The sequence below is a fragment of the Rhinoderma darwinii genome, chromosome 9 (assembly GCF_050947455.1).
Source record: "Rhinoderma darwinii isolate aRhiDar2 chromosome 9, aRhiDar2.hap1, whole genome shotgun sequence".
NCBI lineage: Eukaryota > Metazoa > Chordata > Amphibia > Anura > Rhinodermatidae > Rhinoderma > Rhinoderma darwinii.
The window spans coordinates 79,011,490-79,039,101 of record NC_134695.1 but is presented as its reverse complement, the minus strand read 5'-3'; the positions used below and the strand labels follow the sequence as shown (position 1 = coordinate 79,039,101).

General features: G+C 53.8%; 2 protein-coding genes across 3 annotated transcripts; both read left to right on the top strand.

The window, feature by feature from the left end:
- Positions 1-9,581: 9,581 nt before the first annotated feature.
- On the top strand, positions 9,582-17,696 carry GOT2 (glutamic-oxaloacetic transaminase 2). Its single transcript, XM_075838241.1, has 10 exons — positions 9,582-9,739; positions 12,466-12,622; positions 13,895-14,023; positions 14,102-14,161; positions 14,727-14,888; positions 15,359-15,463; positions 15,638-15,788; positions 16,458-16,623; positions 16,718-16,868; positions 17,215-17,696. The coding sequence occupies exons 1-10, from the start codon at positions 9,603-9,605 to the stop codon at positions 17,335-17,337; spliced, it is 1,341 nt and encodes a 446-aa protein (XP_075694356.1). The 5' UTR covers positions 9,582-9,602; the 3' UTR covers positions 17,338-17,696.
- Positions 17,697-21,167: 3,471 nt separating this feature from the next.
- On the top strand, positions 21,168-27,591 carry SLC38A7 (solute carrier family 38 member 7). 2 transcript variants are annotated; one of them, XM_075838240.1, is made up of 11 exons: positions 21,168-21,417; positions 23,040-23,303; positions 23,381-23,579; positions 23,844-23,889; positions 24,619-24,717; positions 25,190-25,247; positions 25,321-25,435; positions 25,515-25,662; positions 26,243-26,442; positions 26,524-26,578; positions 26,736-27,591. In XM_075838240.1, the coding sequence occupies exons 2-11, from the start codon at positions 23,073-23,075 to the stop codon at positions 26,836-26,838; spliced, it is 1,254 nt and encodes a 417-aa protein (XP_075694355.1). In that variant the 5' UTR covers positions 21,168-21,417; positions 23,040-23,072; the 3' UTR covers positions 26,839-27,591. The 2 variants fall into 2 exon arrangements, with proteins under 2 accessions (XP_075694355.1, XP_075694354.1); XM_075838239.1 differs by having other exon boundaries at positions 21,188-21,417; positions 23,844-23,985.
- The last annotated feature ends 21 nt before the right edge of the window (positions 27,592-27,612 follow it).

The window sequence follows — 27,612 nt, the reverse complement described above, 5'->3', positions numbered from 1 at the left end:
CTCTCCTGTTATTCTCCCTCCTCTCCAGCAGGTGGCGCTGTGATACTGTGTGGTTAGATATGTACATGGCGCTCTCCTGTTATTCTCCCTCCTCTCCAGCAGGTGGTGCTGTTATACTGTGTGGTTAGATATGTACATGGCACTCTCCTGTTATTCTCCCTCCTCTCCAGCAGGTGGTGCTGTGATACTGTGTGGTTAGATGTGTATACGGCTCTCTCCTGTTATTCTCCCTCCTCTCCAGCAGGTGGTGCTGTGATACTGTGTGGTTAGATGTGTACATGGCGCTCTCCTGTTATTCTCCCTCCTCTCCAGCAGGTGGTGCTGTGATACTGTGTGGTTAGATATGTATACGGCGCCATCCTGTTATTCTCCCTCCTGTCCAGAAGGTGGCGCTGTGATACTGTGTGGTTAGATATGTACATGGTGCTCTCCTGTTATTCTCCCTCCTCTCCAGCAGGTGGCGCTGTGATACTGTGTGGTTAGATATGTACATGGCTCTCTCCTGTTATTCTCCCTCCTCTCCAGCAGGTGGTGCTGTGATACTGTGTGGTTAGAGTGCTCTCCTGTTATTCTCCCTCCTCTCCAGCAGGTGGCGCTGTGATACTGTGTGGTTAGATGTGTACTCGGTGCTCTCCTGTTATTCTCCCTCCTCTCCAGCAGGTGGCGCTGTGATACTGTGTGGTTAGATGTGTATACGGTGCTGTCCTGTTATTCCCCCTCCTCTCCAACAGGTGGCGCAGTTATACTGTGTGGTTAGATGTGTATATGGCTCCCTCCTGTTATTCTCCCTCCTCTCCAGCAGGTGGTACTGTTATACTGTGTGGTTAGATATGTATAGGGCTCTCTCCTGTTATTCTCCCTCCTCTCCAGCAGGTGGCGCTGTGATACTGTGTGGTTAGATATGTACATGGTACATGCCTGTTATCCCCCCTCCTCGCCAGCAGGTGGTGCTGTGATACTGTGTGGTTAGAGGTGTATACGGCTCTCTCCTAGTATTCTCCCTCCTCTCCGGCAGGTGGCGCTGTGATACTGTGTGGTTAGATATGTACATGGTGCTCTCCTGTTATTCTTCCTCCTCTCCAGGGGTTGGCGCTGTGATACTGTGTGGTTAGATGTGCATACGATGCTCTCCTGTTATTCTTCCTCCTCTCCAGCAGATGGCGCTGTGATACTGTGTGGTTAGATGTGTATACGGCTCTCTCCTAGTATTCTCCCTCCTCTCCGGCAGGTGGCGCTGTGATAGTGTGTGGTTACATATGTACATGGTGCTCTCCTGTTATTCTTCCTCCTCTCCAGGGGTTGGCGCTGTGATACTGTGTGGTTAGATGTGCATACGATGCTCTCCTGTTATTCTTCCTCCTCTCCAGCAGATGGCGCTGTGATACTGTGTGGTTAGATGTGTATACGGCTCTCTCCTAGTATTCTCCCTCCTCTCCGGCAGGTGGCGCTGTGATAGTGTGTGGTTAGATATGTACATGGTGCTCTCCTGTTATTCTCCCTCCTCTACAGCAGGTGGCGCTGTGATACTGTGTGGTTAGATATGTACATGGCGCTCTCCTGTTATTCTTCCTCCTCTCCAGCAGGTGGCGCAGTTATACTGAGTGGTTAGATATATATACGGCTCTCTCCTGTTATTCTCCCTCCTCTCCAGCGGGTGGCGCTGTGATACTGTGTGGTTAGATGTGTACATGGTGCTCTCCTGTTATTCTCCCTCCTCTCCAGCAGGTGGCGCTGTTATACTGTGTGGTTAGATATGTACATGGTGCACTCCTGTTATCCCCCCTCCTCTCCAGCAGGTGGTGCTGTGCTACTGTGTGGTTAGATGTGTATGCGGCTCTCTCCTGTTATTCTCCCTCCTCTCCAGCATGTGGCGCTGTGATACTGTGTGGTTAGATGTGTATACGGTGCACTCCTGTTATTCTCCCTCCTCTCCAGCAGGTGGCGCTGTTATACTGTGTGGTTAGATGTGTACACGGTGCTCTCCTCTTATTCTCCCTCCTCTCCAGCAGGTGGCGCTGTGATACTGTGTGGTTAGATGTGTACATGGCGCTCTCCTGTTATTCTCCCTCCTCTCCAGCAGGTGGCGCTGTGATACTGTGTGGTTAGATGTGTGCATGGCGCTCTCCCGTTATCCTCCCTCCTCTCCAGCAGGTGGCGCTGTGATACTGTGTGGTTAGATGTGTATACGGCTCCCTCCTGTTATTTTCCTTCCTCTCCAGCAGGTGGCGCTGTGATACTGTGTGGTTAGATAAGTACATGGTGCTTTCCTGTTATTCTCCCTCCTCTCCAGCAGGTGGTGCTGTGATACTGTGTAGTTAGATATGTACATGGCGCTCTCCAGTTATTCTCCCTCCTCTCCAGCAGGTGGCGCTGTGATACTGTGTGTTTAGATGTGTGCATGGCGCTCTCCTGTTATTCTCCCTCCTCTCCAGCAGGTGGCGCTGTGATACTGTGTGGTTAGATGTGTACACGGTGCTCTCCTGTTATTCTCCCTCCTCTCCAGCAGGTGGCGCTGTGATACAGTGTGGTTAGATGTGTACATGGTGCTCTCCTGTTATTCTCCCTCCTCTCCAGCAGGTGGTGCTGAGATACTGTGTGGTTAGATATGTACATGGCGCCCTCCTGTTATTCTCCCTCCTCTCCAGCAGGTGGCGCTGTGATACTGTGTGGTTAGATGTGTACATGGCGCTCTCCTGTTATTCTCCCTCCTCTCCAGCAGGTGGTGCTGTGATACTGTGTGGTTAGATGTGTACATGGTGCCCTCCGTATTATTCTCCCTCCTATCCAGCAGGTGGTGCTGTGATACTGTGTGGTTAGATGTGTATACGGCGCTCTCCTGTTATTCTCCCTCCTCTCCAGCAGGTGGCGCTGTGATACTGTGTGGTTAGATGTGCGAATGGCGCTCTCCTGTTATTCTCCCTCTTCTCCAGCAGGTGGCGCTGTGATACTGTGTGGTTAGATGTGTACATGGCGCTCTCCTGTTATTCTCCCTCCTCTCCAGCAGGTGGCGCTGTGATACTGTGTGGTTAGATGTGCGCATGGCGCTCTCCTGTTATCCTCCCTCCTCTCCAGCAGGTGGCGCTGTTATACTGTGTGGTTAGATATGTACATAGCGATCTCCTGTTTTCTCCCTCCTCTCCAGCAGGTGGCGCTGTGATACTGTGTGGTTAGATGTGTATACGGTGCTCTCCTGTTATTCTCCCTCCTCTCCAGCAGGTGACGCTTTTATACTGTGTTTCTTAGATATGTACATGGTGCTCTCCTGTTATTCTCCCTCCTCTCCAGCAGGTGGTGCTGTGATACTGGGTGGTTAGATGTGGTATACAGCTCTCTCCTGTTATTCTCCCTTCTCTCCAGCAGGTGACGCTGTTATACTGTGTTTCTTAGATATGTACATGGTGCTCTCCTGTTATTCTCCCTCCTCTCCAGCAGGTGGTGCTGTGATACTGGGTGGTTAGATGTGGTATACGGCTCTCTCCTGTTATTCTCCCTCCTCTCCAGCAGGTGACGCTGTTATACTGTGTTTCTTAGATATGTACATGGTGCTCTCCTGTTATTCTCCCTCCTCTCCAGCAGGTGGTGCTGTGATACTGGGTGGTTAGATGTGTACATGGCGCTCTCGTGTTATTCTCCTTCCTCTCCAGCAGGTGGTGCTGTTATACTGTGTGGTTAGATATGTACATGGTGCTCTCCTGTTATTCTCCCTCCTCTCCAGCAGGTGGTGCTGTGATACTGTGTGGTTAGATGTGGTATACGGCTCTCTCCTGTTATTCTCCCTCCTCTCCAGCAGGTGACGCTGTTATACTGTGTTTCTTAGATATGTACATGGTGCTCTCCTGTTATTCTCCCTCCTCTCCAGCAGGTGGTGCTGTGATACTGTGTGGTTAGATGTGCGCATGGCGCTCTCCTGTAATCCTCCCTCCTCTCCAGCAGGTGGCGCTGTTATACTGTGTGGTTAGATATGTACATAGCGATCTCCTGTTTTCTCCCTCCTCTCCAGCAGGTGGCGCTGTGATACTGTGTGGTTAGATGTGTATACGGTGCTCTCCTGTTATTCTCCCTCCTCTCCAGCAGGTGACGCTGTTATACTGTGTTTCTTAGATATGTACATGGTGCTCTCCTGTTATTCTCCCTCCTCTCCAGCAGGTGGTGCTGTGATACTGGGTGGTTAGATGTGTACATGGCGCTCTCCTGTTATTCTCCTTCCTCTCCAGCAGGTGGTGCTGTTATACTGTGTGGTTAGATATGTACATGGTGCTCTCCTGTTATTCTCCCTCCTCTCCAGCAGGTGGTGCTGTGATACTGTGTGGTTAGATGTGGTATACGGCTCTCTCCTGTTATTCTCCCTCCTCTCCAGCAGGTGACGCTGTTATACTGTGTTTCTTAGATATGTACATGGTGCTCTCCTGTTATTCTCCCTCCTCTCCAGCAGGTGGTGCTGTGATACTGTGTGGTTAGATGTGCGCATGGCGCTCTCCTGTTATCCTCCCTCCTCTCCAGCAGGTGGCGCTGTTATACTGTGTGGTTAGATATGTACATAGCGATCTCCTGTTTTCTCCCTCCTCTCCAGCAGGTGGCGCTGTGATACTGTGTGGTTAGATGTGTATACGGTGCTCTCCTGTTATTCTCCCTCCTCTCCAGCAGGTGACGCTGTTATACTGTGTTTCTTAGATATGTACATGGTGCTCTCCTGTTATTCTCCCTCCTCTCCAGCAGGTGGTGCTGTGATACTGGGTGGTCAGATGTGGTATACGGCTCTCTCCTGTTATTCTCCCTCCTCTCCAGCAGGTGACGCTGTTATACTGTGTTTCTTAGATATGTACATGGTGCTCTCCTGTTATTCTCCCTCCTCTCCAGCAGGTGGTGCTGTGATACTGTGTGGTTAGATGTGGTATACGGCTCTCTCCTGTTATTCTCCCTTCTCTCCAGCAGGTGACGCTGTTATACTGTGTTTCTTAGATATGTACATGGTGCTTTCCTGTTATTCTCCTTCCTCTCCAGCAGGTGGTGCTGTTATACTGTGTGGTTAGATATGTACATGGTGCTCTCCTGTTATTCTCCCTCCTCTCCAGCAGGTGGTGCTGTGATACTGTGTGGTTAGATGTGGTATACGGCTCTCTCCTGTTATTCTCCCTTCTCTCCAGCAGGTGACGCTGTTATACTGTGTTTCTTAGATATGTACATGGTGCTTTCCTGTTATTCTCCCTCCTCTCCAGCAGGTGGTGCTGTGATACTGTGTGGTTAGATGTGGTATACGGCTCTCTCCTGTTATTCTCCCTTCTCTCCAGCAGGTGACGCTGTTATACTGTGTTTCTTAGATATGTACATGGTGCTTTCCTGTTATTCTCCTTCCTCTCCAGCAGGTGGTGCTGTTATACTGTGTGGTTAGATATGTACATGGTGCTCTCCTGTTATTCTCCCTCCTCTCCAGCAGGTGGTGCTGTGATACTGTGTGGTTAGATGTGGTATACGGCTCTCTCCTGTTATTCTCCCTCCTCTCCAGCAGGTGACGCTGTTATACTGTGTTTCTTAGATATGTACATGGTGCTCTCCTGTTAGGGTATGTGCACACACACTAATTACGTCCGTAAATGACGGACGTATTTCGGCCGCAAGTACCGGACCGAACACAGTGCAGGGAGCCGGGCTCCTAGCATCATACTTATGTATGATGCTAGGAGTCCCTGCCTCGCTGCAGGACAACTGTCCCGTACTGAAAACATGATTACAGTACGGGACAGTTGTCCTGCAGCGAGGCAGGGACTCCTAGCATCGTACATAAGTATGATGCTAGGAGCCCGGATCCCTGCACTGTGTTCGGTCCGGTACTTGCGGCCGAAATACGTCCGTCAATTACGGACGTAATTAGCGGGTGTGCACATACCCTTATTCTCCTTCCTCTCCAGCAGGTGGCGCTGTTATACTGTGTGGTTAGATATGTACATAGCGATCTCCTGTTTTCTCCCTCCTCTCCAGCAGGTGGCACTGAGATACTGTGTGGTTAGATGTGTACACGGTGCACTCCTGTTATTCTCCCTCCTCTCCAGCAGGTGACGCTGTTATACTGTGTTTCTTAGATATGTACATGGTGCTCTCCTGTTATTCTCCCTCCTCTCCAGCAGGTGGTGCTGTGATACTGGGTGGTTAGATGTGGTATACGGCTCTCTCCTGTTATTCTCCCTTCTCTCCAGCAGGTGACGCTGTTATACTGTGTTTCTTAGATATGTACATGGTGCTCTCCTGTTATTCTCCCTCCTCTCCAGCAGGTGGTGCTGTGATACTGTGTGGTTAGATGTGGTATACGGCTCTCTCCTGTTATTCTCCCTCCTCTCCTGCAGGTGACGCTGTTATACTGTGTTTCTTAGATATGTACATGGTGCTCTCCTGTTATTCTCCCTCCTCTCCAGCAGGTGGTGCTGTGATACTGTGTGGTTAGATGTGGTATACGGCTCTCTCCTGTTATTCTCCCTCCTCTCCAGCAGGTGGTGCTGTGATACTGTGTGGTTAGATGTGGTATACGGCTCTCTCCTGTTATTCTCCCTCCTCTCCAGCAGGTGACGCTGTTATACTGTGTTTCTTAGATATGTACATGGTGCTCTCCTGTTATTCTCCCTCCTCTCCAGCAGGTGGTGCTGTGATACTGTGTGGTTAGATGTGGTATACGGCTCTCTCCTGTTATTCTCCCTTCTCTCCAGCAGGTGACGCTGTTATACTGTGTTTCTTAGATATGTACATGGTGCTTTCCTGTTATTCTCCTTCCTCTCCAGCAGGTGGTGCTGTTATACTGTGTGGTTAGATATGTACATGGTGCTCTCCTGTTATTCTCCCTCCTCTCCAGCAGGTGGTGCTGTGATACTGTGTTTCTTAGATATGTACATGGTGCTCTCCTGTTATTCTCCCTCCTCTCCAGCAGGTGGCGCTGTGATACTGTGTGGTTAGATGTGGTATACAGCTCTCTCCTGTTATTCTCCCTCCTCTCCAGCAGGTGACGCTGTTATACTGTGTTTCTTAGATATGTACATGGTGCTCTCCTGTTATTCTCCCTCCTCTCCAGCAGGTGGCGCTGTGATACTGTGTGGTTAGATGTGGTATACAGCTCTCTCCTGTTATTCTCCCTCCTCTCCAGCAGGTGACGCTGTTATACTGTGTTTCTTAGATATGTACATGGTGCTCTCCTGTTATTCTCCCTCCTCTCCAGCAGGTGGCGCTGTGATACTGTGTGGTTAGATGTGTATACGGCTCCCTCCTGTTATTTTTCCTCCTCTCCAGCAGGTGGTGCTGTTATACTGTGTGGTTAGATATGTACATGGTGCTCTCCTGTTATTCTCCCTCCTCTACAGCAGGTGGCGCTGTGATACTGTGTGGTTAGATGTGTACATGGCGCTCTCCTGTTATTCTCCCTCCTCTCCAGCAGGTGGTGCTGTGATACTGTGTGGTTAGATGTGTATACGGCTCTCTCCTGTTATTCTCCCTCCTCTCCAGCAGGTGGCGCTGTGATACTGTGTGATTAAATGTGTATACGGCGCTCTCCTGTTATTCTCCCTCCTCTCCAGCAGGTGGTGATGTGATACTGAGTGGTTAGATGTGTGCATGGCGCTCTCCTGTTATTCTCCCTCCTCTCCAGCAGGTGGTACTGTTATACTGTGTGGTTAGATGTGTATACGGTGCTCTCCTGTTATTCTCCCTCCTCTCCAGCAGGTGGCGCTGTGATACTGTGTGATTAGATGTGTATACGGCGCTCTCCTGTTATTCTCCCTCCTCTCCAGCAGGTGGTGATGTGATACTGAGTGGTTAGATGTGTGCATGGCGCTCTGCTGTTATTCTCCCTCCTCTCCAGCTGGTGGTGCTGTTATACTGTGTGGTTAGATGTGTATACGGCTCTCTCCTGTTATTCTCCCTCCTCTCCAGCAGGTGGTACTGTTATACTGTGTGGTAAGATGTCTACATGGCTCTCTCCTGTTATTCTCCCTCCTCTCCAGCAGGTGGCGCTGTGATACTGTGTGGTTAGATGTGTACATGGTGCTCTCCTGTTATTCTCCCTCCTCTCCAGCAGGTGGTGCTGTTATACTGTGTGGTTAGATGTGTACATGGTGCACTCCTGTTATTCTCCCTCCTCTCCAGCAGGTGGTGCTGTTATACTGTGTGGTTAGATATGTACATGGCGCCCTCCTGTTATTCACCCTCCTCTCCAGCGGGTGGCGCTGTGATACTGTGTGGTTAGATATGTACATGGCGCTCTCCTGTTATTCTCCCTCCTCTCCAGCAGGTGGCGCTGTGATACTGTGTCGTTAGATATGTACATGGTGCACTCCTGTTATCCCCCCTCCTCTCCAGCAGGTGGTGCTGTGATACTGTGTGGTTAGATGTGTATACGGCTCTCTCCTGTTATTCTCCCTCCTCTCCAGCAGGTGACGCTGTTATACTGTGTTTCTTAGATATGTACATGGTGCTCTCCTGTTATTCTCCCTCCTCTCCAGCAGGTGGTGCTGTGATACTGTGTGGTTAGATGTGGTATACGGCTCTCTCCTGTTATTCTCCCTCCTCTCCAGCAGGTGACGCTGTTATACTGTGTTTCTTAGATATGTACATGGTGCTCTCCTGTTATTCTCCCTCCTCTCCAGCAGGTGGCGCTGTGATACTGTGTGGTTAGATGTGTATACGGCTCCCTCCTGTTATTTTTCCTCCTCTCCAGCAGGTGGTGCTGTTATACTGTGTGGTTAGATATGTACATGGTGCTCTCCTGTTATTCTCCCTCCTCTACAGCAGGTGGCGCTGTGATACTGTGTGGTTAGATGTGTACATGGCGCTCTCCTGTTATTCTCCCTCCTCTCCAGCAGGTGGTGCTGTGATACTGTGTGGTTAGATGTGTATACGGCTCTCTCCTGTTATTCTCCCTCCTCTCCAGCAGGTGGCGCTGTGATACTGTGTGATTAGATGTGTATACGGCGCTCTCCTGTTATTCTCCCTCCTCTCCAGCAGGTGGTGATGTGATACTGAGTGGTTAGATGTGTGTATGGCGCTCTCCTGTTATTCTCCCTCCTCTCCAGCAGGTGGTACTGTTATACTGTGTGGTTAGATGTGTATACGGTGCTCTCCTGTTATTCTCCCTCCTCTCCAGCAGGTGGCGCTGTGATACTGTGTGATTAGATGTGTATACGGCGCTCTCCTGTTATTCTCCCTCCTCTCCAGCAGGTGGTGATGTGATACTGAGTGGTTAGATGTGTGCATGGCGCTCTGCTGTTATTCTCCCTCCTCTCCAGCAGGTGGTGCTGTTATACTGTGTGGTTAGATGTGTATACGGCTCTCTCCTGTTATTCTCCCTCCTCTCCAGCAGGTGGTACTGTTATACTGTGTGGTAAGATGTCTACATGGCTCTCTCCTGTTATTCTCCCTCCTCTCCAGCAGGTGGCGCTGTGATACTGTGTGGTTAGATGTGTACATGGTGCTCTCCTGTTATTCTCCCTCCTCTCCAGCAGGTGGTGCTGTTATACTGTGTGGTTAGATGTGTATACTGCTCTCTCCTGTTATTCTCCCTCCTCTCCAGCAGGTGGCGCTGTGATAGTGTCGGCTGCTCCGGCGGGGGGCGGAGCGGGTGTGTTCTGATGTCACCCCGTATTACCCGGCCTCTGTCAGTCGTCCTTCTCGCTCCTCCTGGTAACATGGCTCTGTTGAAGTCCGGTTTGTTGGCCGGGTTTGCCCGTTTCCCGCCCTGTCTCGGGGCCCTGCAGATCAGAGCCAGGTAAGGGCCTCTGTGCTGCCGCGGGAGGGATGATATCTGGGCCGTGGAGCTGACACTCTGCCGCCATGTTTGATCTCTGTAGAATGCCTCCGGCTCAGACACCTGGTCTCCACTTGCACGGCAGAGCTGGCAGTCTGTTACATTGTCATGTTGTGGGCTAGACCTGGGAGTTTACAATCTGACACAATGCGCTGATCCTCAGAGCTGACACTCTAGGGTGGAGGACCCTGCGGCTCCGTTATTGGGGTGTCCGGAGGATGTGTGCGGGCCGGACCTCTGAGCTCCACGTCCTGTACACGGGTCCCGGCTGTGATTGATCTCATCTGAGGGTGTGTGGAGGGGGCCGGTGTAGCCCTTGTACTGCCAGCTGAGTGGGGCCTTCCTGTGCAGCTGCTCTGGGTGCATCCTGGTGTTGCACCCCCATCTTCAGGATCTGCCAGGTGGCAAGGTCATCTCAAGGTCATGGTGAGCGCTGGGGGTGTTGTGGTCCGTTCAGCACCTTCTTCTTTAGTTACATGATAACATTCTGCTGCCTGCAGCCACCACTAGGGGGAGATCACTACATACAGATATATACAGCTCCCAGAGTTACATGATAACATTCTGCTGCCACCACTAGGGGGAGCTCACTACATACAGATATATACAGCTCCCATAGAGTTACATGATAACATTGTGCTGCCTGCAGCCACCACTAGGGGGAGTTCACTACATACAGATATATACAGCTCCCATAGAGTTACATAATAACATTCTGCTGCCTGCAGCCACCACTAGGGGGAACTCACTACATACAGATATATACAGCTCCCATAGTGTTCCATAATAACATTCTGCTGCCTGCAGTCACCACTAGGGGGAGCTCACTACATACAGATATATACAGCTCCCATAGAGTTACATGATAACATTCTGCTGCCTGCAGCCACCACTAGCGGGAGCTCACTACATACAGATATATACAGCTCCCAGAGTTACATGATAACATTCTGCTGCCACCACTAGGGGGAGCTCACTACATACAGATATATACAGCTCCCATAGAGTTACATGATAACATTCTGCTGCCTGCAGTCACCACTAGGGGGAGCTCACTACATACAGATATATACAGCTCCCATAGAGTTACATGATAACATTCTGCTGCCTGCAGCCACCACTAGCGGGAGCTCACTACATACAGATATATACAGCTCCCAGAGTTACATGATAACATTCTGCTGCCACCACTAGGGGGAGCTCACTACATACAGATATATACAGCTCCCATAGAGTTACATGATAACATTGTGCTGCCTGCAGCCACCACTAGGGGGAGCTCACTACATACAGATATATACAGCTCCCAGAGAGTTACATAATAACATTCTGCTGCCTGCAGTCACCACTAGGGGGAGCTCACTACATACAGATATATACAGCTCCCATAGTGTTCCATAATAACATTCTGCTGCCTGCAGTCACCACTAGAGGGAGCTCACTACATACAGATATATACAGCTCCCATAGAGTTACATAATAACATTCTGCTGCCTGCAGCCACCACTAGGGGGAGCTCACTACATACAGATATATACAGCTCCCATAGTGTTCCATAATAACATTCTGCTGCCTGCAGTCACCACTAGGAGGAGCTCACTACATACAGATATATACAGCTCCCATAGAGTTACATGATAACATTCTGCTGCCTGCAGCCACCACTAGGGGGAGCTCACTACATACAGATATATACAGCTCCCATAGAGTTATATAAGGAGCCTTGTTCCGCTAGGCAGTAATGCCAGTCTGTTAGGCTGGATTCACACGAGCACATTACGTCCGTAATGGACGGACGTATTTCGGGCGCAAGTCCCGGACCGAACACACATAGTTATGTACGATGCTAGGAGTCCCTGCCTCTCCGTGGAACTTCTGTCCTGTACTGATAACATGATTACAGCAAGGCAGGGACTCCTAGCGTCGTACATAACTATGATGTTATGCTCCCTGCACTGTGTTCGGTCCGGGACTCGCGGCCGAAATACGGACGTAATGTGCTCGTGTGAATCCAGCCTAACATTGTTGAGTGTGACTTGTGTGTGTTCTGCTAATGACTGTGCGTGTTACATCTGGAGATCCTCGTGTGGTGATGTCTGTTGGTTAGAATCCTGCTCTGTCATTTCTCACTTCTGGGTTGTCATAGATCAGGGAGAGGGTGCAGGGGATGTGCATTTCAATGATGCTTGGGTGACCCTGTGACCACAGCCCCAGACTTGGCTGCTGTAGCTGAGGAGCAGGACTGGCTGACACAGGAAGGAGACAGCGCACAGTGACGGTAGATCAGTGGATCCTCTTGTCAGTAAAGCGACGGCTGAGTCCTGGCGCCGCGTCCTGCCAGATTCTGTTTATAGATCACCTTGTGTGTCCCTGACATTATACCCGGCCCCAGCTGTCACTCGGGGGGAGCTCCGCTCGTTCCAGGCTGAACACACCCCACATCCTGAGCTGCAGCGGCCCCCGGCACTCAGCGTTTCCGGTCACTCCCCGCACCGGTCGTCACTACAGAACCTGCAGCTGCTCTCTAGGCCCCAAACTATGAAGACCATGCGTACGACCCACGTCAGTGAGGCCAATCACAGCACTAGTGAGGTCACAGCAGCACAGAGTATTTTCCGGAGAGTAGTGTTTGGGAGGACTAATGTACGTGTTGTATGATTTGTAATGTTTTCTTGTCGTCCTCGTAGCTCATGGTGGTCTCATGTTGAGATGGGCCCCCCTGACCCCATTCTTGGCGTGACTGAAGCCTTCAAGAGAGACACCAACCCAAAGAAGATGAACCTTGGTGTTGGGGCGTATCGTGACGACAGCGGAAAGCCGTATGTCCTCAGCAGTGTGCGCAAGGTGAGCGGCGGTGATCTGTCCCGCACGGCATGATGGGAAGGTGCCGGCTCTTCTTGGCTCCGCTCCTGTGGGGGTGACGGGTGTTGTGCAGCGGCGGCTCCTGTAGGGACATGTCGGGCGTCTGCCGGGTGTGGATCCTCCGCCTGTTTGCCCCATAACCCGGGGACTTAACCCCTTCTGTCCGCAGTTATTTTTCAGATTTTCGTGTTTTTCTCCCCGCCTTCCGATAGCCGTACGTTTTTCTTTTTCCGTTGATGGTCGTATGGGGGGGGGGGGGGTTGTTTTCTTTCTGCTCCCTGTGTGGTGCGGGGGTTAATATCAGGGATGGTTTTCTCGCCCTCTAGTGGTGATCCCGGCTGGTTGGGGAGTGACATGATGTGATTTGGCTCCACTACAGGATCACTGTTTGGGGATTTTGCAATCCCTGCATTTCCCCTCGTATGTAGCAGAGTCCGTTGTGCATGCAATACCCAGGCTGAGCTGCCTTTAGAAGGGCATATGGGGGAGGGAGCGTCTGTGCCCCCTATAGAGGTTGGTACACGAAGGTTAAACCCGCAGGACAGACGCTGCTGATAGTAATGAGGGCGGGGGGTGGCTGATAGTAATGAGGGCGGGGGGTGGCTGATAGTAATGAGGGCGGGGGGTGGCTGATAGTAATGGGGGCGGGGGGTGGCTGATAGTAATGGGGGCGGGGGGTGGCGGAGAGTAATGGGGGCGGGGGGTGGCGGAGAGTAATGGGGGCGGGGGGTGGCTGATAGTAATGGGGGCGGGGGGTGGCTGATAGTAATGGGGGCGGGGGGTGGCAGAGAGTAATGGGGGCGGGGGGTGGCTGATAGTAATGGGGGCGGGGGGTGGCGGAGTTTCTACTTTGATCCTTTAGATTGTTGCCAATAAAACTATTTACTCGATCTTTTATTTGAAGGCTCGAAAGCAAACACAGAAACTGACCTGTGATAGCGGGCCATGACCCTGGGGGGGCCGGGCCATGACACTGGGGGGGGCCGGGCCACAACATGATGAGCTCCGTTTATAACTGCCCCGTTGTAGTGTCCCAGCGGCTGTAGACGGGCCATGTGGATGGAGGGGGGTCCGGGTAGGGACATTGTTGCGCTCCATCTTTACACGCTGATGTTTGGTTTAGAGATTGTTCTGCGATGTCGTCCACCGTGTGGTCCCCGGGTTCTGATCCCTCGCTGGGTGTCGCGCTCGTCCCGTCCGTGCCGCAGTTCATGTGCCGTCTCTGTCCTTCTGATTTTATCTTTCCTGTTTCAGGCTGAGGGGCAGATGGCAGCCAAGCACCTTGATAAGGAATACCTCCCCATCGGTGGACTGGCAGAATTTGCCCGGTCGTCCGCTCAGCTGGCACTGGGTGATGACTCTGAGGTCATCCAGAGTGGACGGGTGAGTTATCGGGAAGATACGGGAGTTGTGCGGGTAACGTGTCCGTGTCCTGAGCTTCTCCCCTCTGTCCCCTCGCAGTTTATCACTGTACAGACCATCTCCGGAACAGGATCCCTGCGAGTCGGAGCAAACTTCCTGGTGAGTTGTGGCCGGGCGCGGCGCTGTGTAACACGGATCCTCCGCCGCACTCTGGACACCTCGTGACTTTATCACTGTTCATAGATCCCCAGAAAGTTCTCCACGTTGCCACCATAGTCTGGGTGGGATGAGTAGTAGTCCGTGCAGGTGACTCTGCTGCCACCATGTGCTGGCTATGGGTACTGCAGGTTTTATTACTGGTCTGTTCAGTGTAACATGGCAGCAACGATGACCCATATCTGAGCGGAAATCAGGGTGTTAAAACTACTGGGAGCTGAGAAATCCTCTCCATAGATGAACAGTCGGCCCCAAGCAGATAAACCGCACAGTTCCTGCATCCGTCTACAGCAGGAAAACGCTGAAAATACTACATATCCCGTACACGTCGCCTTCAGCATCCGAGTCACGCTCTACTGGTGGAAATCTCTGCAGTCATTGGGGATTTTACAGGTCCCTGATGGCTGCACGTAGTTGCTGGGATTAGCGGAGACTCCCGGGACGTGTCCTGAACATGTGAGGTGACGCTCTAATCTCTTGTGTTACGTGATTATTCTGGTTTTCACAGCAAAGATTCTACAAGTTCAGTCGTGACGTGTATCTTCCAAAACCATCGTGGGGGAACCACACCCCAATATTCCGGGACGCCGGGATGGAGCTTAAGGGCTATCGCTACTATGACCCCAAGACATGTGGATTTGACTTTGCTGGCGCTCTGGATGATATATCAGTAAGTGACTGCTGGGCTTCAGGGTAGGGGCTCATCCCACAGCTTTCATGGTGCAGGTCCCCCTTCTGCTCTGCAGTGATCACTGCCACCTCTAGTTCCAGTTTTAGGATATGCCATAGATGTCTGGGACCTGCCCCTATATCCAGAATGGGGGTCTCCTGACCTCGTGTGTTGGTGGAGACCAGTGGACAGAGGGTCTCGTGTGCACGCAGCGCTCTCCATCCTGCTCAATGCTCGTCTGTTTCTGTAACTTCTGTTGATCAGAGCGTGGAGAGCCGCACGCACAGACACGGGACCCTCTCCACCTGGTTTCAGTGTCCGCTGCACTGGGCGAAACTTGGTCAGGAGACCGGTCATCGAAATAGGTGGCACCCACATGTATCAGATGTCTATGGCCTATCCTGAGGATATACCTTGACCTTGTCTAAGATGGGAACATCCACTTTAATCCTATTTTTGTGTTCTTTTAGAAAATCCCAGAACAGAGCATCATCCTCTTCCATGCCTGTGCCCACAACCCCACCGGTGTGGACCCCCGGAAGGAGCAGTGGAAAGAGCTGGCTGCTGTGGTCAAGGTGCGGCTCTCAGTGTTTCATTTCTGTTGTAGACACGTTTGAGCCACGGCTGGAATACAAATGGTCCCATCCTGTGAGCGCTCACGTCATATGTGGAGGTGGCGGCACATTCTCCCTATAAAGTGCGTGTAATAAGTGACGTTCTACCGCCGTTTATTTCATGTTTCACTCCAGAGCCGCCGCCTCTTCCCGTTCTTTGACATGGCTTACCAAGGCTTTGCCAGTGGAGACACCGATAGAGATGCTTGGGCTGTGCGTCACTTTATCCAGGAAGGTCACAACGTTGTGGTGTCCCAGTCATATGCGAAAAACATGGGCCTGTATGGTGAGGAGCATTTGAGCGGTATCGTGGGGTGGTTTGTGACTGTTGTGTGGCTTTGGGACGCTGTCTCGGCTGGTGACCGCTGTGCGTCCCCCCGTCTCGGCTGGTGACCGCTGTGCGTCCCCCCGTCTCGGCTGGTGACCGCTGTGCGTCCCCCCGTCTCGGCTGGTGACCGCTGTGCGTCCCCCCGTCTCGGCTGGTGACCGCTGTGCGTCCCCCCGTCTCGGCTGGTGACCGCTGTGCGTCCCCCCCCGTCTCGGCTGGTGACCGCTGTGCGTCCCCCCCCGTCTCGGCTGGTGACCGCTGTGCGTCCCCCCCGTCTCGGCTGGTGACCGCTGTGCGTCCCCCCCGTCTCGGCTGGTGACCGCTGTGCGTCCCCCCCGTCTCGGCTGGTGACCGCTGTGCGTCCCCCCCGTCTCGGCTGGTGACCGCTGTGCGTCCCCCCCGTCTCGGCTGGTGACCGCTGTGCGTCCCCCCCGTCTCGGCTGGTGACCGCTGTGCGTCCCCCCCGTCTCGGCTGGTGACCGCTGTGCGTCCCCCCCGTCTCGGCTGGTGACCGCTGTGCGTCCCCCCCGTCTCGGCTGGTGACCGCTGTGCGTCCCCCCCGTCTCGGCTGGTGACCGCTGTGCGTCCCCCTGTCTCGGCTGGTGACCGCTGTGTCTTCTGCTCCAGGTGAACGTGTCGGGGCTTTCACAGTGGTCTGCAGTGATGTTGAAGAAGCCAAGAGAGTGGAATCTCAGCTGAAGATCCTCATTCGTCCCATGTACTCAAACCCACCACTCAATGGAGCCCGAATAGCAGCCACGATTCTGAGCCAGCCCGACCTGCGCAGCGAGTGGTAATCCGAGCAGCATGGATTTCTGAAGACCCCGTTCTCCGAGCTCGTTATAACCGGTCTCTCTCTCTCTCTCTCTCTCTCTCTCTCGCTGTAGGTTGCAGGAAGTGAAGGGAATGGCCAACCGTATTATTAGCATGCGTGAGCAGCTGGTGTCCAACCTGAAGAAGGAAGGCTCCATCCACAGCTGGCAGCACATCAGTGACCAGATCGGCATGTTCTGCTTCACCGGCCTCCGTCCAGAACAGGTGGGGGGGGGGACGCAGCCGGTGTGGGGGGTGTCGGGTTGTCACATCATTAAGATATCCGGTAGGAGGTGAAGATGAACTTCATTAAAACTCAGCAGGATTTGTTGCATTTTAGACAATGGAGTTAAATGGCACAAATGTTATTTGGTCAGGGCATGTAAACGATGTTCTCATTCACTGACAGCAAGCAGAAATCGGGAAACAGACTACAATAGAGTTGTAGGAGGCTTCACTATAGGATTGAGGCATTTTTACAAGAGACCCGACAAACACTTGACACGACGTTTATGACACCAACTTCGGAGACTCTTGTTGGGTTTAATTCCTGTTCTGTTCCCTTCTTCAGGTGGAACGTCTCACTAAGGAGTTCTCCATCTACATGACCAAAGATGGCCGCATCTCCGTCGCGGGTGTCACGTCGGGAAACGTTGGTTATCTCGCTCATGCCATCCACCAGGTCACCAAATAATGGAGAAGGATCTAAGACGTGACCTCCCCGTCACCCTGATGGTGGGCCGAGCGCTCCGTCCACGGATCTCCTTTCGCACCTTATTAGACCGGCCTCGGGCAGCCGCTGTTTAGTTTACCCCTCGGTTCGTCTAATTCTCGGTCAGCTGTGGCTGAGCATACAAGCTTGTGCCGGAGCCCTTCCTGAGATGACGGCCGCTGCGCTCCTCCACCATGTAGCAGTGTTACACCGCGCGGGACTGGGGAGGGTTTGCCCTCGGCCCCATTGTTTCTCATCGTTTAGTGTCCGGGTGGGGGAGGAGGGAACACGAGGACGGTGAAGCTTTGAATGTCCTGCTCTCAATAAAGTCCTTGTTGGCAGTCCCTGTGCGGTTACTTGTCGCGGCCTCTGTTCTGACTGACGTTATGTAGCGGCAATGATGGGAGTGATGGTTCAGATGCAGCGGCAATGATGGGAGTGATGGTTCCTGCGTAGTGTTGCGGTGGCTTTCAGTACAGATATAATAATGGCTGCCTTGATCCGGTTCTCTGGTCCGCTCGGTTGGGTGGAGGGGCTGGAAGTCTCTCATGAAGCAGTTACCCCACGACCATCCAAATACAGAGGATTCCAGGCTGAAGCCACGGATAGATCTGCCCGCTGGTCACAAGCCCCATTGTCCTGATAACAGAGAACAATAGAATGTAGTCACCGCACCGAGCAGATGTCTGTGTGTCAGGACCCCTGATGGTGTATGATGGGGGTGGTGGTCGCTGCACTTGGTCATAAATCTGGACAAAAAATATAAATGCTTCAGGTTGGAGTGTGATGGCCATGATTATATCCAGTCAGGAGGGGGGGGGGGGTGATGGGGGATGGTACAGGAATAGTATGGGGGAGGGGGGGTGTGTTGATGGCGGCGCCCGGGACGTGACCGCGTGCAGTCACACCTGCTAGAGCACGTCTGACGCCGCCCACCAGAAGAAAAAACCTGCGTGTGAGGAGACGGTGAGCAAACCCCCCCGATCAAGTTAGGATGAGGTTTATACATGGGGATAATGACTGCTGTAAAATGGGATGATGGATGAACTACCGGTCATCCCTGTGTGTAACCGCCGTCATCCCTGTATGTAACCCCCGTCATCCCTGTGTGTGACCCCCGTCATCCCTGTATGTACCCCCCGTCATCCCTGTATGTGACCCCCCGTCATCCCTGTATGTGACCCCCCGTCATCCCTGTATGTGACCCCCCGTCATCCCTGTATGTGACCCCCCGTCATCCCTGTATGTGACCCCCCGTCATCCCTGTATGTGACCCCCCGTCATCCCTGTATGTGACCCCCCGTCATCCCTGTATGTGACCCCCCGTCATCCCTGTATGTGACCCCCCGTCATCCCTGTATGTGACCCCCCGTCATCCCTGTATGTGACCCCCCCGTCATCCCTGTATGTGACCCCCCGTCATCCCTGTATGTGACCCCCCGTCATCCCTGTGTGTGACCCCCCGTCATCCCTGTGTGTGACCCCCCGTCATCCCTGTGTGTGACCCCCCCGTCATCATCCCTGTGTGTAACCGCCGTCATCCCTGTGTGTGACCCCCCGTCATCCCTGTGTGTGACCCCCGTCATCCCTGGGTGTGACCGCCGTCATCCCTGGGTGTGACCGCCGTCATCCCTGGGTGTGACCGCCGTCATCCCTGGGTGTGACCGCCGTCATCCCTGTGTGTGACCGCCGTCATCCCTGTGTGTGACCGCCGTCATCCCTGTGTGTGACCGCCGTCATCCCTGTGTGTGACCGCCGTCATCCCTGTGTGTGACCGCCGTCATCCCTGTGTGTGACCGCCGTCATCCCTGTGTGTGACCGCCGTCATCCCTGTGTGTGACCGCCGTCATCCCTGTGTGTGACCGCCGTCATCCCTGTGTGTGACCGCCGTCATCCCTGTGTGTGACCCCCGTCATCCCTGTATGTACCCCCCGTCATCCCTGTATGTGACCCCCCGTCATCCCTGTATGTGACCCCCCGTCATCCCTGTGTGTGACCCCCCCGTCATCCCTGTGTGTGACCCCCCGTCATCCCTGTGTGTGACCCCCCGTCATCCCTGTGTGTGACCCCCCCGTCATCATCCCTGTGTGTAACCGCCGTCATCCCTGTGTGTGACCCCCCGTCATCCCTGTGTGTAACCCCCGTCATCCCTGGGTGTGACCGCCGTCATCCCTGGGTGTGACCGCCGTCATCCCTGGGTGTGACCGCCGTCATCCCTGGGTGTGACCGCCGTCATCCCTGTGTGTGACCGCCGTCATCCCTGTGTGTGACCGCCGTCATCCCTGTGTGTGACCGCCGTCATCCCTGTGTGTGACCGCCGTCATCCCTGTGTGTGACCGCCGTCATCCCTGTGTGTGACCGCCGTCATCCCTGTGTGTGACCGCCGTCATCCCTGTGTGTGACCCCCGTCATCCCTGTATGTGACCCCCCGTCATCCCTGTGTGTAACCGCCGTCATCCCTGTGTGTACCCCCCGTCATCCCTGTGTGTACCCCCCGTCATCCCTGTGTGTACCCCCCGTCATCCCTGTGTGTACCCCCCGTCATCCCTGTGTGTAACCGCCGTCATCCCTGTGTGTAACCCCCGTCATCCCTGTGTGTACCCCCCGTCATCCCTGTGTGTAACCGCCGTCATCCCTGTGTGTAACCCCCGTCATCCCTGTGTGTAACCGCCGTCATCCCTGTGTGTAACCGCCGTCATCCCTGTGTGTAACCGCCGTCATCCCTGGGTGTAACCCCCGTCATCCCTGGGTGTAACCCCCGTCATCCCTGGGTGTAACCGCCGTCATCCCTGTGTGTAACCGCCGTCATCCCTGTGTGTAACCGCCGTCATCCCTGTATGTACCAGCCTGGTTGGTATATCAAGAGATGACGGGGGTTATACACAGGGATGACGGGGGTTACACACAGGGATGACGGCGGTCACACACAGGGATGACGGCGGTCACACACAGGGATGACGGCGGTTACACACAGGGATGACGGGGGTTACACACAGGGATGACGGGGGTTACACACAGGGATGACGGGGGTTATATATTCTTTCATGCACTTTCGGTGAGGTCTGGGACACTTTGTAATGGATAATGCGGCCGCGTATACGGAGCTCCGTCCCTGTTCAGTTTTTTTTTTTTGCAGGCAGGAAAATCTGCCTCAAAATTCCCTACGTAATTTTGCGACCGCTTTTGAGCTGCCGGCGCGTAGTTTGCTGCATTTTTCACCGGCGGCCATTGAGCGATGTGGGCAAAAAAATGCCGCTAAAAACGTTCTGTGGATGTCAATGGGAGGTCAGAGATAAACGCCCGAAGAAAGGGCATGGCGACTGCTCGCGGGAAAAACGTCTCCACCCACCATTAACATCAACGGGAGGCTCTTTTGGTGCGGTTTCCGTGTAAAAAAAAAAACTCAGTGTGAAGTCGTCGTCCGCCTCGTCTCCCGCTCTCACAACTAGAATTAGACCCTGTTCACACAGTTTTTTTAACACGGAAATCAACTCGCAGTAAAAAGCAGCGACGTGTCCGATCTTCAGGCGTTTACGCCTCTGACCTCCCATTGACCTAAATAGGAGGCGGAGAAAGCGTTTCTCGCGGCGTTTTTACCCTCAGGCAGATCAAAATCTGGCCCAAAGTTCCAGACGGAAAAAAAACTCTGTGTGAACAGGGCCTTAGAAGTCTCTTCAGTTGCGGGGGTCGCTCAGATGGTAAAGCCCCCCTCCCCTCCTGTGCTGACCCCCAGCATGTTCTATACAGATAGGAGCAGCAGCCGCCCCCTCCATGCTCCCCTACAATTGATATGGGTCGGGGTCAGGATTAATGGTCGGGGTGTCGGCTCGTACATGCCGCGTCTTCTCCTCATAACAGCCGGGTCACCAGCGCGCCGCCATTCTCCCCATAGAACACAGACTAAGTCCATCTAGTGCCGCCCATTTACCACGTGACATAGTGCGCATGTGACAGGAAGTTTCCCCTCAGACTTCAAATCCCAGAGCGCTGCGCGCCGCGGTCATGTGACAGGAGCGGCCGGTCAGGTGGTCTGTGAGCAGAAGCGAACAAGGCGAGACATCCGTAAGTACCGGGACCGAGATAGCGGGGCAATTATATACCGATACCCCCTCCCCCTACACCACAGGGCAATTATATACGGATACCCCCTACACCACGGGGTAATTATATACGGATACCCCCTCCCCCTACACCACGGGGTAATTATATACGGATACCCCCTCCCCCTACACCACAGGGCAATTCTATACCGATATCCCCTACACCACGGGGTAATTATATACCGATACCCCCTACACCACAGGGCAATTATATACCCATACCCCCTCCCCCTACACCACGGGGTAATTATATACCGATACCCCCTACACCACGGGGCAATTATATACCGATACCCCCTCCCCCTACACCACGGGGCAATTCTATACCGATACCCCCTCCTCCTCCACCATGGGGCAATTATATACCGATACCCCCTCCCCCTACACTACGGGGTAATTATATACCGATACCCCCTCCCCCTACACCACGGGGTAATTATATACCGATACCCCCTCCCCCTACACCACGGGGCAATTATATACCGATACCCCCTCCCCCTACACTACGGGGTAATTATATACCGATACCCCCTCCCCCTACACCACGGGGTAATTATATACCGATACCCCCTCCCCCTACACTACGGGGTAATTATATACCGATACCCCCTCCCCCTACACCACGGGGCAATTATATACCGATACCCCCTCCCCCTACACCACGGGGTAATTATATACCGATACCCCCTCCCCCTACACTACGGGGTAATTATATACCGATACCCCCTCCCCCTACACCACGGGGCAATTATATACCGATACCCCCTCCCCCTACACTACGGGGTAATTATATACCGATACCCCCTCCCCCTACACCACGGGGTAATTATATACCGATACCCCCTCCCCCTACACTACGGGGTAATTATATACCGATACCCCCTCCCCCTACACCACGGGGCAATTATATACCGATACCCCCTCCCCCTACACTACGGGGTAATTATATACCGATACCCCCTCCCCCTACACCACGGGGCAATTATATACTGATACCCCCTCCCCCTACACTACGGGGTAATTATATACCGATACCCCCTCCCCCTACACCACGGGGCAATTATATACTGATACCCCCCCTCCCCTTACACCACGGGGCAATTATATACTGATACCCCGCCTCCCCTTACACCACGGGGTAATTATATACTGATACCCCCTCCCCCTACACCATGGGGCAATTATATACTGATACCCCCTCCCCCTACACTACGGGGTAATTATATACCGATACCCCCTCCCCCTACACCACGGGGCAATTATATACTGATACCCCCTCCCCTTACACCACGGGGTAATTATATACTGATACCCCCTCCCCCTACACCACGGGGTAATTATATACCGATACCCCCTCCCCCTACACCACGGGGCAATTATATACTGATACCCCGCCTCCCCTTACACCACGGGGTAATTATATACTGATACCCCCTCCCCCACGGAGGCAGATAGTGACCAGGACCCTCTAATGTATACTGTCCCCCTCTTGTCTTCTCTATCATCCTCATTGTTGGGGCCGCAGTCTGGGGAGGGGGTCATGTGATCAGCGGTGACATCACGCCGCTGCTTATCTCTGCGCAGGGGACGGATGGTGCCCGCATTGTCTTGAGCAGGATGTCCCTGGGGAATGTGGCCATCAATGCGGACTACTCCTGGGACGCGGGGGAACGTGCCCGCCTCCTGCAGAGCCCCATCGTTCCAGAGAGCAGGAGACTGGCAGGAGGCACGTCCGCCATTGGTGCCGTCTTTATAGTGGTGAATGCGGCGCTGGGCGCAGGTCTACTCAACTTCCCGGCAGCTTTCAGCGCAGCAGGAGGCGTCACAGCGGGCATCGTGCTGCAGCTGGTGAGTGACTGCAGGATTGTCAGCTCTTCTGGGCAGTGCCCGTGCTGCTGCCCGTCTCTGATAATGTGTCTCCCCAGGTCCTGCTAGTCTTCATCATCAGTGGTCTGGTGATCCTGGCACACTGTGCCGATGCGTGCAGTGAACAGACGTACCAGGAGGTGGTGCGGGGGATCTGTGGCCGTGTGACCGGGGTGCTCTGTGAGGTCCTCATCGCTGTTTACACCTTTGGCACCTGCATCGCCTTCTTTATCATCATCGGAGACCAGCTGGAGAAGCGTGAGTCCGGGGGCTGGTGGGGGGGGAAGCGTGAGTCTGGGGGCTGGTGGGGGGGGGGAAGCGTGAGTGCGGGAAACGCGTGAGTCCGGGGGGCTGGTGGGGGGTGCAGCGTGAGTCCGGGGGGCTGGTGGGGGGTGCAGCGTGAGTCCGGGGGGCTGGTGGGGGGTGCAGCGTGAGTCCGGGGGGCGGGGGTGATGTGATGAGGAGTCTGCTCTCTGTCCGCTCTTTCACCTTTTGTCAGTGGTTTTTCTGTTCCCCGTGCAGTTCTCGGCGCCATGATGCACAGCCTGGCAGACGGTCACGTCCCGTGGTACGCAGACCGCAAATTCACCATCACCGTTACCGGAATTCTGTTTGTTCTGCCGCTGTCACTGCCGCGGGAGATCAGTGTCCAGAAATATGCCAGGTGAGCTGACTGCTCCGATACCGAGCGTTACATCCCCTCCGTCTGCACTGCTCCAAGCAGCATCCAACCTGCAGAACTGACTGCAGCTCTGGATGTGACTAGAGTATAAGACATGATGTGACTCTGGATCAGTACCAGATTAGTTGAGGGGTACACTGTTACATTCTTTGGGGGTGAACAGTTGTACGTTACCCCCGGTGTTGATGGGTCAGCTCTTCACATTACCTCTGGTCTATGTTAGGCCCTGTTCACATAGTTCTTTGGCGCTGATTTTGCAGTGGAAACCGCGTTGGAATTTTTCCGGGGCGGCATTTTCTTTCTTGCTTCGGTTTCCGCCTCTGACCTCCCATTATAATCATTGGGAGGAAGACGTTTTTCACAGCGTTTTTTGCCCGCGGTGTTTGCATTCGCGTCGATGGCTGCCGGTGAAAAAAAAGCGCGGGCAGTTCAACATCTGCCTGTCTGCAAGAAACACTGTGTGAACAGAGCCTAATTATTAGACGGTGAGCCCATTGTATGTCGGTGTTAATAACCGCAGCCAGGACACAATGTGAACAGTGGCCTAGACCTGGTCTCCAGCGCTGGGTGCGGCAGGTCGGACAGGATTGTATTACTCTTCTCTTCTCTCGGCAGCTCTCTCAGCGTCCTGGGGACCTGCTACGTGACCGTCATTGTCATCTACCGATGTGTTCAGCCCACTAGTGAGGTCCCATCTGACAGCGCCACCCGCAGGTGTGATGGTGTAACCGTGCATTCCGCTGTACCCTGATCCTCAGCAGGCGATCCCGGGCTCGTTCTCTGGGTGTCGGGTGTTCCTTCTGATGCTTCACCTGAATCCTGGACACCCCGATAAAGGACTAATATTCTTTTCAGCTGTTTCCAGGGAAGCCGCCGGCCCATCACCACAGCTCCCACAGGGCTCGTCTCCCAGCTTTCCCAGACTCCTGAATGGTAAATGTTCTCTGCTGCTGTTACACGAGGTGATTGACTTTCCATGCCGGAGTCTGGTAGAACTAGTGACGACCCCGTCAGAGCTGCGATGGCCGTTGTATTGCTCGTCACCCGGCTTTCTTACAAACAGGAAATGGCTGAAATGAATGTGACGGAGGACGAGTCCGGGACGGGTGATTTGTCTGGTATTTGGGGGACATCCTCCTCTTGGCCGTGTTCTCTGGTGTGACGCCCTCCTTCCATCTCTCCTCAGTGCTTCCTCTTGGATCGCGGTGTTTAACGCCGTCCCCACTATATGTTTTGGATACCAGGTATGTGGGTGCACGTCCTGCTCATTATCTCACCCCTCTCGCCCCCTCTTACTCGTGGCTTTGTCTCTGGCAGTGCCACGTCAGCAGTGTCCCGGTGTATGGGAGCATGCAGCGGCAGGACATCAGACACTGGGCCATGATCGTGACGGCGGCCATGTTTATCGCTCTGTGCGTCTACACTGGGACAGGTGGGATCCTGTAGATATTGTGGTGGTTGATGTGCCGGGGTGGACCCCGCAGTGATCCTGTGTTCTTCCTCCTCCCTAGGTGTGTGTGGGTATCTGCTGTTTGGCTCAGGTGTGGACCAGGACGTCCTCCTCTCCTTCCCGTCTGATGATGTTCCCGTTGCTGTAGCTCGAGCGTTCATCATCCTGTGCGTGCTGACGTCATACCCCATATTACACTACTGCGGACGGTGAGATCTCCACGCTGTGGTATAAGGGGTGATCATCACACTCTAGACTGGCGGCAGGGGAGCAGCTGTCCTCACACCAGACTGGCGGCAGGGGAGCAGCTGTCCTCACGCCAGACTGGCGGCAGGGGAGCAGCTGTCCTCACGCCAGACTGGCGGCAGGGGAGCAGCTGTCCTCACGCCAGACTGGCGGCAGGGGAGCAGCTGTCCTCACACCAGACTGGCGGCAGGGGAGCAGCTGTCCTCACACCAGACTGGCGGCAGGGGAGCAGCTGTCCTCACGCCAGACTGGCGGCAGGGGAGCAGCTGTCCTCACGCCAGACTGGCGGCAGGGGAGCAGCTGTCCTCACACCAGACTGGCGGCAGGGGAGCAGCTGTCCTCACGCCAGACTGGCGGTATATTGGTGCTGGTCGTGAGCCGCTTCTCATTGACAATGTTCTTACGCCATGCTGGCATCCCATTGGCTGCCGACCTGGTGAACATTGATCCTGCAGAGCAGCATTTGTCTCATTCTCCGCAGGTCGGTGACCACCGTACACTACCTCTACCTTACCTGGCGCTGTATCCCTTCTTGTCCCGCAGGGCGGTGCTGGAGGGTCTGTGGCTGAGGTTTACCGCACAAGAAGCTGGCGAGGACCCGGCCAGAGAACGGCGCCGGAGGATCTTCCAGACTCTGACCTGGTTTGTGCTCACGTTGCTGTTGGCGCTCTTCATTCCGGACATTGGGAGAGTAATTGCCCTGATTGGGGGTCTTGCTGCTTGTTTCATCTTTATATTCCCAGGTAAGAATTCTGCGGGGGTTTGTAGTGACTGTATATACTATATTCTGGTTCGAGGGGACTGATGCTTATTGTCCTGTGCAGGTCTCTGTCTCATAAATCTGAAACTCTCTGAAATTCAGGAGCAAAAGAGCAGAAGGTAAATGTCCGGCACCGCTGCGGTATTTGGCTGAATATGGATAATGTGTGTGACTTAGCAGAGCCGTGTGTGCGTTGCTGTACGTGGGGGCGGCTGCAGGGCAGGGGCTCGTACACAACATGTGCCCGTTTTTAACTCTCTTGTTTTTTGCTTCTAGCTGGTGGGCATTGCTTATTTATGGCGTTACCATGGTTACTCTCGGAGCGTTCATCTTTGGACAGACCACTACCAAGGCGATCGCTGTGGACCTGATGGGTTGAACCGTGAATCTGATTTTTAAATGCTGAAGTTACTTGAATATGACGAACATATGACATTCCCTTTTCGTACCTCCTCCGCTTGTGTCCTGCAGAACATTGCACCCGGCATCGTTACTTCCGCCCCGTCTCCCACCCGATCTCATATCCTTCCCTGATGACCAGCCCTGTTCAGCGCAGCGTGTTCTCAGATCTCCTGCTTCCGCAGGGGTGACGCGGGGGCTTCCAGCTTCTCTATTGCACAGACACTACACCATGGAGTCGCGTTCTTGGTCTGTGGGGGTCTCGAGCAGCGTGCGCCGGGCTGCTTAGTTGTAGTTCCTGCGTCCCGAGGCTTTTATTGGAGGGAGAAGTGATGCTGACGCATGGGCCGCAGAGGTTTACAGGTGGCAGCAGAGCCGCGTGCGCTGTCCCTCATGTCACCAGTGATGTCACTTTCTCTTCTGTTTTAGCCTGATGTTTAGAGAACATGGATTCCTCGGGGGAGGAGCAGCATGCAGGGGATTCTGGGGGAATGGACACCGTTTCTCCACTTATCTGTGTTTTCTCTTTTGTAATGAGACCTTGGATTGAGTCTTTTATAGTCATTTTAGTTATCCGGTTCTGGTCCTGGACTTTACACGTTTTATGTTTCTTAATGATTACCTCCAGCGGTAGAGAATGTCCATGTCTGCACGCCCCACCTGCCTGTATACCTCACTCTGCACGCCCCACCTGCCTGTATACCTCACTCTGCACGCCCCACCTGCCTGTATACCTCACTCTGCACGCCCCACC